At 60.8% G+C, this 15,936-nt stretch overlaps 1 protein-coding gene across 1 annotated transcript; it reads left to right on the top strand.

The window, feature by feature from the left end:
- The first annotated feature begins 293 nt into the window (after positions 1-293).
- On the top strand, positions 294-2,160 carry LOC133341155 (gap junction delta-2 protein-like). Its single transcript, XM_061549604.1, has 2 exons — positions 294-880; positions 1,103-2,160. The coding sequence occupies exons 1-2, from the start codon at positions 810-812 to the stop codon at positions 1,953-1,955; spliced, it is 924 nt and encodes a 307-aa protein (XP_061405588.1). The 5' UTR covers positions 294-809; the 3' UTR covers positions 1,956-2,160.
- Positions 2,161-15,936: the final 13,776 nt, after the last annotated feature.

The following is a 15,936-nucleotide window of genomic DNA, read 5'->3' as shown; positions in this document are numbered from 1 at the left end:
CCCCTAGCCCCCCCGCCCACACACCCCACCCCCCACTCCCTCCCCCCTAGTCCCCCCGCCCCACTCCCTCCCCCCTAGCCCCCCCGCCCCCACACACCCAACACCCTCCCCCCTAGCCCCCCCCACACACCCAACACCCCCATTCCCTCCCCCCTAGCCCCCCCCACACACCCAACACCCCCCATTCCCTCCCCCCTAGCCCCCCCGCCCCTCCCCCAACATCTGTGCGCCGCGCCCCGTGCCCCCTCGTGGCGCCGCTGCCGCCGCTGTCACTTTCATCTCCGTCAAGGCGAGCGGCGCGGAGATAAAATTAGCGCAGCGCGAGGAGCGCGGCTCGCAATGCCCGGCTCACACCAACCCGCAGCACGCGCGCTCCGCACACCCCGCGCACACTGCAGCCGCTGCACACGCGGCGAGGACGAGGAGGAGGAGGAGCGGCGCTGGTGCTAACGATGCCGAATAAACGCCGCGCGGCGCAATGAAGAAGTCTTGGCGACGAGTCCGTGCCCTCCTCGCCCGGCTCGCGAGGCTGCGCTCGGGGCTCGTGGAGCGGCGGCACCTGGGACCCGCATAGCGGCACCTGAGACCCGCATAGCGGGCACTGCGCTCCGGCGCGGCGAGGAGAGAACGAATCGAGGAGTGAGAGGAGGAGGAGGAGGAGGCAGAGTCGTGGGAGGGTCGCGCCGCAGCGCGGCTCCCGGGGAGGCGATGCCGCGGCGAGGCGAGGTGGCTGCGTGATGAGCCGCGGGCGGCGTGCCGGGCTCTCAGCACACTCGGGCCCGCGCTGAGGCGAGCGGCACGGGGGGAAGATGGGGGAATGGACCATCCTCGAGAGACTGCTGGAGGCTGCCGTGCAGCAGCATTCCACCATGATCGGCAGGTAGGCGCCGCGCCGCTCCGCACGCACCGAGCGGCGCGGCTTCGCCCCGGGGGTCGCGGGGAGGGAAACTTTGACGCGCGCCGCGTTCCGCGCTAACGCCGTGCCGAGTGTCGCGTGCAGGGCGCCTGCGATGCTGCCGGTGCTGCTGCTGCTGCTGCTGCTGGTACTGGTGGTGCTGGTGGTGGTGGTGTGACGGAGACCGCTTGTGTGTCTCTGCCTTAGGATCCTCTTGACAGTCGTGGTTATTTTCCGGATCCTGATAGTGGCGATTGTGGGAGAGACCGTCTACGAAGACGAGCAGACGATGTTTGTGTGTAACACCCTCCAGCCGGGCTGCAACCAGGCGTGCTACGACAAGGCGTTTCCCATCTCGCACATCCGCTACTGGGTCTTCCAGATCATCATGGTGTGCACGCCCAGCCTCTGCTTCATCACCTACTCGCTCCACCACTCGGCCAAGGCGCGGGAGCGTCGCTCCTCGGTGCTGCACGCGCTGCTGCTGCAGGACAAGGAGATCCTGCACGACCTCTCGCCCGAGAAGCGAGACGACAGCAAGAAGACGAAGAACTCCATGCTGAACGGCATCCTGCTGCAAAACACCGAGAACTCGTCGCGCGAGCCGGAGGGCCACGAGGTGAAGGAGGTCATGCACCCGACGCCGCTGATGCGGACGAGCAAGCTGAGGGGCCGCAGGCAGGACGGCATCTCACGCTTCTACATCATCCAGGTGGTGTTCCGCAACGCGCTCGAGATCGGCTTCCTCACGGGGCAGTACTTCCTCTACGGCTTCAACGTGCCGCCCATGTTCGAGTGCGACAGATACCCGTGCATCAAGGAGGTGGAGTGCTACGTGTCGCGGCCCACCGAGAAGACCGTCTTCCTCGTCTTCATGTTCGCCGTGAGCGGCCTCTGCGTCGTCCTCAACCTGGCCGAGCTCAACCACCTGGGCTGGCGCAAGATCAAGCAGGCGGTGCAGGGCGTGCAAGCGCGGCGCAAGTCCATCGGCGAGATCCGCTCTCAGGGTGGCCCCGTCGGCTTCGGCCGCACGCACTCCAGCGAGTCGGCCTACGTGTGACGGTGGGCCGCGACCGCTGCCCGCAGGCCCTCGTGGGCCCTCGTGGGGCCGCGTGGGGCCGGGCACAGCGCCTCCCCTCCCCCCACCCGCCACTGCAGCGAGGAGGGAGCGACGCCGGCCTCTCGGGACGAGCCATTCTCACGGTGACGGTGTCCACCGCTATCGGCGTCGTCGTCACGATAATGATGATGATGATGACGCCGCCGCCGGCATCAGCGCGGCCCGCGCTGCGTGGCGCGCGTACGACGAGGCCGGAGCCCCCGTGGGGTCGCCGCTGTTTACATCTCGTGCCGCTGTGGCCGCGCGAGTCGCATGGTGCGTGTGTGTACTGTGTGTGTGTACTGTGTGTGTGTACTGTGTGTGTACTGTATGTGTACTGTGTGTGTGTACTGTGTGTGTGTACTGTGTGTGTACTGTATGTGTACTGTGTGTGTGTACTGTGTGTGTAATGTGTGTACTGTGTGTGTACTGTGTGTGTATTATGTGTGTGTACTGTATGTGTACTGTATGTGTACTGTGTGTACTGTGTGTGTGTACTGTGTGTGTGTACTGTGTGTGTGTACTGTGTGTACTGTATGTGTACTGTGTGTGTACTGTGTGTGTGTACTGTGTGTGTACTGTGTGTGTGTACTGTGTGTGTGTACTGTGTGTATTGTGTGTGTACTGTGTGTGTACTGTATGTGTGTACTGTGTGTGTACTGTATGTGTACTGTGTATGTGTACTGTGTGTGTACTGTGTGTGTACTGTGTGTGTATTGTGTGTGTGTACTGTGTGTGTACTGTGTGTGTACTGTGTGTGTACTGTTCTCTATATGCAAGCATCGCCACGGGGTACGTCTCGCGACCCGACCGCGTTTTTAAACTCGATCATATTTAAGGAACGCGATTGTTGACTTGAACTATACTTAATCTATGCGCAGCGACGTGCTTGTGAATATATACGGCTCGCGATTTCCTAGATCTAATCCTAGGTCTTTCCAAAAACGCCACACGGAAGCTCGAGATACAAAAGCCATAACCACCACGGCGAGTTGGCTCCGAGCGGCTCCCAGCGGGCACGGCCCCCGCCCCCTCCCCTTGACGCCGCCGGCGTGAAGGGGACCCCCCCCCCAGGGTGGGGCTGCCGTGGGGCTGGTGCTGCTGGTGCTGCTGGTGCTGCTGGTGCTGCGCCTGTGCGCTGCGCGTCACACTGGGGGCGGGGGGGGGCTCGGAGACCGCGTCCGTCAGGCGGCGGCAGGGCGAGGGGGGCTCCTGGGCAAGGAGACGAGCGGCTTTGGGATCGCGGCGCACACCGGGGTGGGGGTGGGGGGTGTGGGGGTGTGGGGGGTGTGCGGGGTGAGGGGGTGTGAGGGAGTGTGGGGGTGTGAGGGGGTGTGAGGGGGTGTGGGGGCTGTGGGGGGTGAGGGGTGTGGGGGGGTGTGAGGGGGTCGCTCCGGGACGCCCGTGGCCGGGCGCGGTCACCGCGACGCGCCGATTGGCCCCCGAGTTTGACTTTGAGAGCAGCGCGCGCGTTCATCGGCAGCCCTGAAGCTGCTCCAGCAGCAGCAGCAGCAGCAGCTTCATGCTGTTTCATGCTGCTGCTGCTGCTACTGCAGCAGCAACTTCAGCAGCTTCAGGGCTGCAGCAGCAGCAGCTGGTGGCCCCGCGTCACGCGATTCACCGCAATGCGCGCCACCGTCACCGCAGCGATGGGGCTGGGCAGCAGAGAGCCGCGCGGAGCGGCACTGCGTGCAAAGGACACGGCGTGTCACTCACTCACACACACAAACACACACACACAAACACACACACAAACACACAGACACACAAACACACAGACACAGACACACAAACACACAAACACACATACACAGACACACAAACACACAGACACACACACACACAGACACAGACACACAGACACACACAAACACACAAACACACACACAAACACACAGACACACAAACACACAAACACACAGACACACACAAACACACACACACAGACACACAAACACACAAACACACACACACACAGACACACAAACACACAGACACACAGACACACAGACACACAAACACACAGACACACAGACACACAAACACACAGACACACAAACACACAAACACACAGACACACAAACACACAGACACACAAACAGACAGACACACAAACACACAAACACCCAGACACATAAACACACAAACACACAGACACACAAAAACACTGCGGCAGACAATCGCCGTGGGGCGGTGCGGCCGTGTTGTTGCGACTTAACCACCATCGGAGGTAATGGGGATGAGAAAGGTGAGGGGTGAGAATTGGTGGTTGTAGTTCGTGGTGGGGTTGTTAGGGTTCAGGGAGAGGGTGAGACTCGGGGTGTGGGGCTGACCTTGTTCGGGGATGCTGATTGGCTGCTGCGCTGTTGACAGAGCAAGGGGGTGGCGCTGATGATGGTGCTGGTGGACTGGGGAAGGCTGCGGGAGTGGCTCCCGACTTCACTGCCATTCCCGTCTCCCTCTCTCCCCCTCGCTCGCGCTCTCTCTCCACGAGCTCACTCGTGTCACGTGTTCAGAGCTCATGCCCAGTGTCTGCTGCGGGCTCTGGCTGTGGGGGCCGCAAGTCATGGCACCAGCGCGTCTGCCCCCCACAGTAATACCAGCCCCTCCCCCCACGCCCCCGCTGCAGCGAGGACACCCATTCGCACGTTTCCCTTTGGCCTCGTCAGGGAGCTGAGCCCACACCGCGGCACTGCGCGCACACCGCGGCACTGCGCACACACCGCGGCACTGCGCCCACACCGCGGCACTGCGCCCACACCGCGGCACTGCGCGCACACCGCGGCACTGCGCCCACACCGCGGCACTGCGCGCACACCGCGGCACTGCGCCCACACCGCGGCACTGCGCCCACACCGCGGCACTGCGCGCACACCGCGGCACTGCGCCCACACCGCGGCACTGCGCCCACACCGCGGCACTGCGCCCACACCGCGGCACTGCGCGCACACCGCGGCACTGCGCGCACACCGCGGCACTGCGCCCACACCGCGGCACTGCGCCCACACCGCGGCACTGCGCGCACACCGCGGCACTGCGCCCACACCGCGGCACTGCGCGCACACCGCGGCACTGCGCGCACACCGCGGCACTGCGCGCACACCGCGGCACTGCGCCCACACCGCGGCACTGCGCGCACACCGCGGCACTGCGCCCACACCGCGGCACTGCGCGCACACCGCGGCACTGCGCGCACACCGCGGCACTGCGCGCACACCGCGCGCCGCTAATGAGGAGCGCGCGCCTCGCACTGCGTCTCCAGCAGCACGAACCAGGCGCGCAGGAGAGGCAACATCGCGCCATGCCGCACCACGCCACAACACACCACGACACAGCACACCACGCCACACCACACCACGCCACACCACGCCACACCACGCCACACCACGACACAGCACACCACACCACGACACACCACGCCACACCACGCCACGACACGACACACCACGACACGACACACCACACCACGACACACCACGCCACACCACACCACGCCACGACACGACACACCACACCACGACACACCACGCCACACCACGACACGACACACCACCCCACACCACACCACCCCACACCACACCACGACACACCACACCACGACACACCACACCACGCCACGACACGACACACCACGACACGACACACCACACCACGACACACCACGCCACGACACGACACACCACGACACACCACGCCACACCACACCACGACACACCACGCCACGACACGACACACCACACCACGACACACCACGCCACACCACGCCACGCCACACCACACCACGACACACCACGCCACACCACGCCACACCACACCACGCCACACCACGACACACCACGCCACACCACGACACACCACACCACACCACGCCACCCCACACCACACCACACCACGACACACCACACCACGCCACGACACGACACACCACACCACGACACACCACGCCACACCACACCACGCCACGACACACCACACCACGACACGACACAGCACACCACGCCACGACACACCACGACACAGCACGACACACCACGACACACCACGCCACACCACGCCACGACACAGCACACCACGACACACCACGCCACACCACGCCACGACACACCACGACACACCACGCCACGACACAGCACACCACGACACACCACGACACACCACGCCACACCAAGCCACGACACACCACGACACACCACGCCACGCCACACCACACCAAGCCACGACACACCACGCCACGCCACACCACACCAAGCCACGACACACCACGCCACACCACCGCCACGACACAGCACCCCACGACACACCACGCCACACCACACCACACCACGCCACACCACACCACACCACGACACGACACATCACGCCACACCACGACACACCACGACACAGCACACCACGACACACCACGCCACGACACACCACGACACAGCACGACACACCACGACACACCACGCCACGACACACCACACCACACCACGACACACCACGACACAGCACACCACACCACGACACACACGCCACGACACACCACGACACAGCACGACACACCACGACACACCACGCCACGACACAGCACACCACACCACGACCCACCACGCCACACCACACCACACCACGACACGACACAGCACACCACACCACGACACACCACGCCACGACACACCACGACACAGCACGACACACCACGACACACCACGCCACACCACGCCACGACACAGCACACCACGACACACCACGACACACCACGCCACACCACGCCACGACACACCACGACACACCACGCCACGACACAGCACACCACGACACACCACGACACACCACGCCACACCAAGCCACGACACACCACGACACACCACGCCACGACACACCACACCAAGCCACGACACACCACGCCACACCACGCCACGACACAGCACACCACGACACACCACGCCACACCACGACACAGCACACCACGCCACACCACGCCACACCACGCCACACCACAGCTCACCACACCACGCCACACCACGACACACCACGCCACGACACAGCACACCACACCACGCCACACCACGCCACACCACGACACACCACGCCACGACACACCACACCACGCCACGACACAGCACACCACGCCACACCACGCCACACCACGACACGCCACGACACAGCACACCACGCCACACCACGCCACACCACGACATACCACGCCACGACACAGCACACCACGCCACACCACGCCACGACACACCACACCACGCCACGACACAGCACACCACTTCACACCACGCCACACCACGACACACCACGCCACGACACACCACACCACACCACGACACACCACGATACACCACGCCACGACACACCACGACACACCACGCCACGACACACCACACCACGCCACGACACACCACGCCACGACACAGCACACCACGACACACCACGCCACGACACACCACGCCATGCCACACCACGCCATGCCACACCGCACCACACCACGCAATGCCACCCCACGCCACACCACGCAATGCCACACCACGCCATGCCACACCACACAATGCCACACCACGCCACACCGCGCCACACTACGCCACACCGCGCCATGCCATTGGACGACGACTCGGAACAGAGTGGCGTCGTTTTATCGATCTCGGTAGTAATGCTGGGCTCCTGGAGCCCTGATGGGGGGAGACGCGTGCTGGTGGGTGGATTAGCAGTGACCGCGACCGCGCTCCACTGTGAGACACCACGCAGGGGTGGAGCGTTCGCTACCCACGGAGAGACGGAACGAGGACGGCCAGCGACGCGCGGCCTCCCTCGTTCCTGTCGCTGCCGACCCGTGAGCTGTAGGGGGTTGGGTACTGACCAAGGATGGGAAAGTCAAGTATATTATTCATTTATAATCTAAAGCTAGGGACAGATGACTCGACGCGTGGTAGATCGCCGATCGAGAGAGAACACGTGAGTGCGATTTGGGTCGCAGCTTTGACGCGGGGGGGGGGGGGGGGAGAGCCTCTGGGCACGGGAACGCGGCTCGCTTGAGGCTCACGGGGGGCATCCTCCGAGGCCCCGCGCCATCCTCGCAGCGTGAGTCTCTCCCGCTGCGCACTTCGCTCCCCTGACGCGACGCGACGCAGAGCGCAGCGAGCGTGGCTACGTGCTCCGGTAATCGACGGAAGGAACGAAACCATTCTTGATTGCTTTGAGATCCCGTTTGAGACACTGGATCATTCATCAATAGAGCAGTGCGCCAACCAGTACGCCACCACTAATCCCTCCCCCTCTGTCATTACTACTGCCCTGCTGATAGCGGAGAAACTTGCGCTAGGTGAGGCACTGCTGTGTGATTGTGAAGGTGTGTCTGTGAGGGTTGTTGTTGTGGATGTTGTGTCTGTGAGAGTAGTGTCTGTCAGGGTTGTTGTTGTGAGGGTTGTTGTTGTGGATGATGAGTCTGAGGGTTGTGTCTGCGAGGGCTGTGTCTGTGAGGTTGGGTCTGTAAGAGTTGTTGTGAATGTTGTGTCTGTGAGGGCTGAGTCTGTCAGGGTTGTTGTTGTGAGGGTTGTTATTGTGGATGTTGTGTCCGTGAGGGCTGTGTCTGTGAGGTTGTGTGTGTGAGAGTTGTTGTTGTGAATGTTGTGTCTGTGAGGACTGTGTCTGTGAGGTTGTGTGTGTGAGAGTTGTTGTGAATGTTGTGTCTGTGAGGGCTGTGTCTGTGAGGTTGGGTCTGTGAGAGTTGTTGTTGTGAATGTTGTGTCTGTGAGTATTGTTACGGTTGTATCTGTGAGCTTTGTTGTGAATATTGTGTCTGTAGGGGTTGAGTCTGTGAATGTTGTGTTTGTGAGCGTAGTAGTGTGTGTGGTAGTGTGTGTGTGGGTGGTAGTGTGTGTGGGTAGTGTGTGTGTGGGTGGTAGTGTGTGTGGGTAGTAGTGTGTGTGGGTAGTAGTGTGTGGGTAGTGAATGTGTGGGTGGTAGTGTGTGTGGGTAGTGTGTGTGTGGGTGGTAGTGTGTGTGGGTAGTAGTGTGTGTGGGTAGTAGTGTGTGGGTAGTGAATGTGTGGGTGGTAGTGTGTGTGGGTAGTGTGTGTGTGGGTGGTAGTGTGTGTGGGTAGTAGTGTGTGTGGGTAGTAGTGTGTGGGTGGTAGTGTGTGTGTGGGTAGTGTGTGTGTGGGTGGTAGTGTGTGTGGGTAGTAGTGTGTGTGGGTAGTAGTGTGTGGGTAGTGAATGTGTGGGTGGTAGTGTGTGTGGGTAATGTGTGTGTGGGTGGTAGTGTGTGTGGGTAGTAGTGTGTGTGGGTAGTAGTGTGTGGGTAGTGTATGTGTGTGTGGGTAGTGTGTGTGTGGGTGGTAGTGTGTGTGGGTAGTAGTGTGTGTGGGTAGTAGTGTGTGGGTAGTGTATGTGTGTGTGGGTAGTGTGTGTGTGGGTGGTTGTGTGTGAGAGAATGGGTGTTTGTCAATATCCTCCTGTCCGCTCGTGGCCGACTGTTAGCCGCGTGATGCTGAGCGTGAATGACAACAGGCGACGCTGCTGATGATCACTTTGAAGAATATTTCCGCTATAAATCAGCGTCCAGGGACGAGTCGGGGGGAGCCGCCACGGGCAGCCAACGTGCTGGGCCAGGGGCTCAGCCATCAAACTAAGCTATTCCTTTTACTTTGCAAGGGAAGGTTCACTGGGCTATATCGCTTCTTTCAGGAGCGACCTGGCCACAAATGATAGCAAACAAAGTGGCTTATCACGTGGAAATGTATAGCAGCTAAATGCGGAGAGAAAACCCGGAGGACCCGGTGAAAAATCCACGCGACCACAGGGAGAGAGAGAGAGACACCACAAACTCCAGCAGCAGCAGGTGTCGGGGTCGAACCCACTGACTCCTGCGGGCCACCAGGCGAGAGAGTTGACATCTCCCAGCCCCTGCGGGGTCACCAGGCGAGGTAGTTGACGTCTCCCAGCCCCTGTGGGGTCACCAGGCGAGAGAGTTGACATCTCCCAGCCCCTGTGGGATCACCAGGCGAGAGAGTTGACATCTCCCAGCCCCTGCGGGGTCACCAGGCGAGAGAGTTGACGTCTCCTAGCCCCTGTGGGGTCACCTGGCGAGAGAGTTGACATCTCCCAGCACCTGTGGGGTCACCTGGCGAGAGAGTTGACGTCTCCCAGCCCCTGGGGGGTCACCAGGCGAGAGAGTTGACGTCTCCTAGCCCCTGTGGGGTCACCAGGCGAGAGAGTTGACATCTCCCAGCCCCTGCGGGGTCACCAGGCGAGAGAGTTGACGTCTCCTAGCCCCTGTGGGGTCACCTGGCGAGAGAGTTAACATCTCCCAGCACCTGTGGGGTCACCTGGCGAGAGAGTTGACATCTCCCAGCCCCTGGGGGGTCACCAGGCGAGAGAGTTGACGTCTCCTAGCCCCTGTGGGGTCACCTGGCGAGAGAGTTGACGTCTCCTAGCCCCTGGGGGGTCACCAGGTGAGAGAGTTGACATCTCCCAGCCCCTGCGGGGTCACCAGGCGAGAGAGTTGACATCTCCCAGCCCCTGGGGGGTCACCAGGCGAGAGAGTTGACATCTCCCAGCCCCTGAAGGTCACCAGGCGAGAGAGTGACATCCCAGCCCTGGGGGGTCACCAGGTGAGAGAGTTGACATCTCCCAGCCCCTGGGGGTCACCAGGTGAGAGAGTTGACATCTCCCAGCCCCTGCGGGTCACCAGGCGAGAGAGTTGACATCTCCCAGCCCTGCGGGGTCCCAGCGAGAGAGTTGACGTCTCCTAGCCCTGGGGGGTCACCAGGTGAGAGAGTTGACATCTCCCAGCCCCTGCGGGGTCACCAGGCGAGAGAGTTGACATCTCCCAGCCCCTGGGGGGTCACCAGGCGAGAGAGTTGACATCTCCCAGCCCCTGGGGGGTCACCAGGCGAGAGAGTTGACATCTCCCAGCCCCTGGGGGTCACCAGGTGAGAGAGTTGACATCTCCCAGCCCCTGGGGGGTCACCAGGCGAGAGAGTTGACATCTCCCAGCCCCGGGGGGTCACCAGGCGAGAGAGTTGACATCTCCCAGCCCCTGGGGGGTCACCAGGTGAGAGAGTTGACATCTCCCAGCCCCTGGGGGGTCACCAGGCGAGAGAGTTGACATCTCCCAGCCCTGGGGGGTCACCAGGTGAGAGAGTTGACATCTCCCAGCCCCTGTGTGGTCCCCAGGCGAGAGAGTTGACATCTCCCAGCCCCTGGGGTAGTCACCAGGTGAGAGAGTTGACATCTCCCAGCCCCTGGGGGGTCACCAGGCGAGAGAGTTGACATCTCCCAGCCCCTGGGGGGTCACCAGGCGAGAGAGTTGACATCTCCCAGCCCCTGGGGGGTCACCAGGTGAGAGAGTTGACATCTCCCAGCCCCTGGGGGGTCACCAGGCGAGAGAGTTGACATCTCCCAGCCCCTGGGGGGGTCACCAGGCGAGAGAGTTGACATCTCCCAGCCCCTGGGGGGTCACCAGGCCAGCCCCTCCACACGCAACTCCACGGTTCCAGACAAGCGTCCATTCTATTCGGATGCCGTTCCAGCATCGCGTCCGCATCGTCTCGCATCTTGGCTGGCTTGCTCCTGCCGACCAACAACAGTTCCTCGCGTGAAGATACGCATATCGCGTGCGGGAGATGCATTTGTGATCGTTTACCCCGTGACCTTCGGCCCGGGGTTCACCCCTCGTCCTCGTCCTCCTCCTCACCGCCGTGCAGCACCGCACACTGCGGTTAGCGGCACGCGGGTGCAGCGCTGCTGGGGGCGGGAGGAGATGGGAGGGGGCGGGAGGGGGCGGGAGGGGGCTCGGAGCCCGCGTGGATGCGCAGTGCGTGCCCGAGGCGGCGCGTGTCCAATTGCCGCAGCGTGAGACCACCACACGGCATACTCAGCGGTGTGGCGAGTGTCAATGTGCTGAGTGTGTGGTGAGTGTGTGCTGTGTGTGCTGTGTGTGTGCTGATGTGCTGTGTGCTGTGTGTGTGCGGTGTGTGCTGTGTGTGTGTTGTGTGCTGTGTGTGTGCTGTGTGTTGTGTGATGTGTATGTGCTGTGTGTGAGCTGTGTGTGCTCTGTGTGTGCTGATGTGCTGTGTGCTGTGTGTGTGCGGGGTGTGTGCTGTGTGTGTGTTGTGTGCTGTGTGTGTGCTGTGTGATGTGTGTGTGCTGTGTGTGTGCTGTGTGATGTGTGTGTGCTGTGTGTGTGCTGTGCGTTTGATGTGTGTTGTGTGTGTGTGTGTGTGTGCTGTGTGTGCTGTGTGTTGAGGGTGAGTGTGTGTTGAGGGTGAGTGTGTGTTGAGGGTGAGGGTGTGTTGAGAGTGAGTGTGTTGAGGGTGAGTGTGTGTTGAGGGTGAGGGTGTGTTGAGAGTGAGTGTGTTGAGGGTGAGTGTGTGTTGAGGGTGAGGGTGTTGAGGGTGAGTGTGTGTTGAGGGTGAGTGTGTGTTGAGGGTGAGTGTGTGTTGAGGGTGAGTGTGTTGAGAGTGAGTGTGTGTTGAGGGTGAGTGTGTGTTGAGGGCGAGTGTGTGTTGAGGGTGAGTGTGTTGAGGGTGAGTGTGTGTTGAGGGTGAGTGTGTGTTGAGAGTGAGTGTGTTGAGGGTGAGTGTGTGTTGAGGGTGAGGGTGTTGAGGGTGAGTGTGTGTTGAGGGTGAGTGTGTGTTGAGGGTGAGTGTGTGTTGAGGGTGAGTGTGTTGAGAGTGAGTGTGTGTTGAGGGTGAGCGTGTGTTGAGGGTGAGTGTGTGTTGAGGGTGAGCGTGTGTTGAGGGTGAGTGTGTTGAGAGTGAGTGTGTGTTGAGGGTGAGTGTGTGTTGAGGGTGAGTGTGTGTTGAGTGTGAGTGTGTGTTGAGGGTGAGTGTGTGTTGAGGGTGAGTGTGTGTTGAGTGTGAGTGTGTGTTGAGGGTGAGTGTGTGTTGAGGGTGAGTGTGTTGAGAGTGAGTGTGTTGAGGATGAGTGTGTGTTGAGGGTGAGTGTGTGTTGAGTGTGAGTGTGTGTTGAGGGTGAGTGTGTGTTGAGAGTGAGTGTGTTGAGAGTGAGTGTGTTGAGGGTGAGTGTGTTGAGGGTGAGTGTGTTTAGAGTGAGTGTGTTGAGGGTGAGTGTGTTGAGAGTGAGTGTGTTGAGAGTGAGTGTGTTGAGTGTGAGTGTGTGTTGAGTGTGAGTGTGTTGAGAGTGAGTGTGTGTTGAGGGTGAGTGTGTTGAGGGTGAGTGTGTTGAGTGTGAGTGTGTGTTGAGTGTGAGTGTGTGTTGAGGGTGAGTGTGTTGAGAGTGAGTGTGTGTTGAGGGTGAGTGTGTTGAGTGTGAGTGTGTGTTGAGTGTGAGTGTGTGTTGAGTGTGAGTGTGTTCAGAGTGAGTGTGTGTTGAGGGTGAGTGTGTTGAGAGTGAGTGTGTTGAGGGTGAGTGTGTGTTGAGAGTGAGTGTGTTGAGAGTGAGTGTGTTGAGTGTGAGTGTGTGTTGAGTGTGAGTGTGTGTTGAGGGTGAGTGTGTTGAGAGTGAGTGTGTTGAGGGTGAGTGTGTTGAGAGTGAGTGTGTTGAGGGTGAGTGTGTTGAGGGTGAGTGTGTTGAGGGTGAGTGTGTTGAGGGTGAGAGACTTCCCGCGTCTGTGTTCGTCGCCGTGAACCTGCACGATGCACAGTGAGAACAGGGTGGTGGTGGTGGTGGTGTTGGTGGTGGTGTTGGTGGTGGTGGTGTTGTTGTTGACACGGCGCTGAATGGAAGTCTGTAGCTTCTCGGCGGACTGGCCGGCTTCAGGAAATGGTCAATTGAGGGTCGTTACTGCCTACCCCGAGTAATCTCGGAGTATACCCCGAATTTTACCTGCCCCGAGTTTTACCTGCCCCGAGTAATCTCGGAGTATTCCCCGAGTTTTACCTGCCCCGAGTTTTACCTACTCCGAGTTTTACCTGCCCCGAGTTTTACCTACTCCGAGTTTTACCTACTCCGAGTTTTACCTGCCCCGAGTTTTACCTACTCCAAGAAATCTCCCCGAAACTTGACAGCCGCGTGACGTGCGAGCTGTGTTTACAGGGGGCGGGGCGGAGGGAAGGAGCTGCATCACGCGGGGCTCTGTCCCCGGGGGGCTCTGTCCACGGGGGGCTCTGTCCACGGGGGGCTCTGTCCCCGGGGGGCTCTGTCCACGGGGGGCTCCCGCTGCTTGGTGCGGGCTGGGCTAGGCTCTGATTTGCACCCCTCTAAATTCTACGCCACTTCTCAGTGCCAAGCAGCCTTTCTCACCGTTTCATTCCACATTCTGCCGTTTACAGTGCCCCGTGGTATCTGTGTTCGTGACACATCAGCGCAGGCGCGAGGGTGACATCGACCCGTGCACCGGCACATCTTGTAGCTCGTGATGAGAGACTCGCCCGAGAGCAGTCGCCCTCCTCTCACCGCGCGGGCTACCGAACGAGCCCCCCCTCCCCCTCCCCCCTCCCCGGCAGGCGGCACGCGGAGTGCGGGCGCACAGAGGCGCACAGACACCCGGGGAGTCTCCGCCGGGATTGTTTCTCCCGAACTCTGACGATGCCGCGTGCCCGCTTGCCTCTCGCGACACAACCCACGTTGGCATCACATACGCGGTACCATTAACACGTACTGTGCAGGTAACACAACACACAGTACCCGTAACACACGACATACCTGTGAGACACAACACATGTTGAGGCTATACGGGGGGTCTTTGTCTATAACGCACGACTCCGTGTCGTGCTGGTGTCGCTCCCAGTGGAGGCTGCCAGGGCATCGTGTTCATGTTTTGTGGGGTGGGGGGGCACAGTAAGCCCACGCATCGAGGGTTGGGGGGGGGTAGACGCGGAGTGACCGGCAGGGCACCGCGTGGGGCACGCGCCACCACCCCCCCCCCCCCACCCGGTCTCGGTCGTCGTGGGGCTGCCGACCTCGATGCGCCATTTGACTGCACGCCGAGTTCCACAGCTCATCGCGCGGCTGCTCGGGGGATATTCGGAGGCGCGCGGCGACAGACCACAACGTGCCCGGTCTGGCGAGGCGCCGTGTGACATGAGCAACGCTTTCTCCGCGCTCATTGCAGTTCTATGATATGTCGCTTTGTATTCAATCGCTTGCTTTCATTTGCTTCCCTATCTCTTTTTGTATATTTGGGTTTAAAATATATATATTCCAGAGAAGCACCAAGTGTGTAATTCTCGCGCCGAGGAGGTAGCAGCCCCCACCTCTGATCGTCTTCAGGGGGAGGCGAGCTCGCGGTGCCCCTCGATCGCCCGGAACATCAACAAAGCGATCACGGTCAGCGCACGGGGAGGGGCAGTCGCTTCGCAAGCAGCAGATGGTGGGGCCGAGTCCAGCAGCCACCTCGATGTGTCCCGTGTCTACCGGGAGCCCGTACAGCACGGCCGGTGATTATTATTATTATTATTCTAAGTTGCGGTTACGAGTCCCAGCAGTGCCGGGCTCCACCGGCCCGTGATGACCGCACAGCGGTCAGGCCGTGCACCGAACGCACCGAACGCACCGCACATTTAACGCGTGAGTGCTTGTGACGCGCGCTCGCCGCGCTTGAACACAACTGCAGTGCAGGGTGGTGATGTGCGCGCTCCCCTTCTCTAGTTCTCGAGAACTGGTGCTACCGCGTGTGTATCGAATCATAGGGTCGCCACTTCAGAGGTACGAACATCTGTGACATATCATGGGAAGAATACGGAGACTATTTTCTCACAAGACCGCAAGAGCGGAGACATTGTGGATGTCTCGAGTGGAACGTTGTTGCTGTTGCTGTTGTTGTTGTTGTTATTGTTACGCATGACAAACCCCGGGACGTGTACTGTCCCGAGATGATGACACATTTCCCAGGAGAGCAGCTACCTCAACAAGAGGACGTCCCCCTGGCAGTCCAGGACACGTGCAGCAAACGCTGCCGGCCACCGTGGCACGAGCACGGCGCGCGTGCCACGTGCTCCATCACGCGCGGGGGCCGAGCCGCGCCACGAGGAGTCGCCGTCGCTTCCGGACGA

This window comes from Lethenteron reissneri, chromosome 11 (genome assembly GCF_015708825.2).
Source record: "Lethenteron reissneri isolate LAM-NWPU_2019-01 chromosome 11, ASM1570882v1, whole genome shotgun sequence".
In the NCBI taxonomy this organism is placed as follows: Eukaryota; Metazoa; Chordata; class Hyperoartia; order Petromyzontiformes; family Petromyzontidae; genus Lethenteron; species Lethenteron reissneri.
The sequence above is the reverse complement of the archived record's forward strand: the minus strand, read 5'-3'. Positions and strand labels throughout refer to the sequence as shown.

Bases quoted from the DNA above. Each gene is read 5' to 3' on its own strand.
- LOC133341155 (XM_061549604.1), top strand. From the start codon at position 810: ATGGGGGAATGGACCATCCTCGAGAGACTGCTGGAGGCTGCCGTGCAG. The intron at 881-1,102 runs GTAGGCGCCGCG...TCTCTGCCTTAG, and splicing joins CATTCCACCATGATCGGCAG to GATCCTCTTGACAGTCGTGG.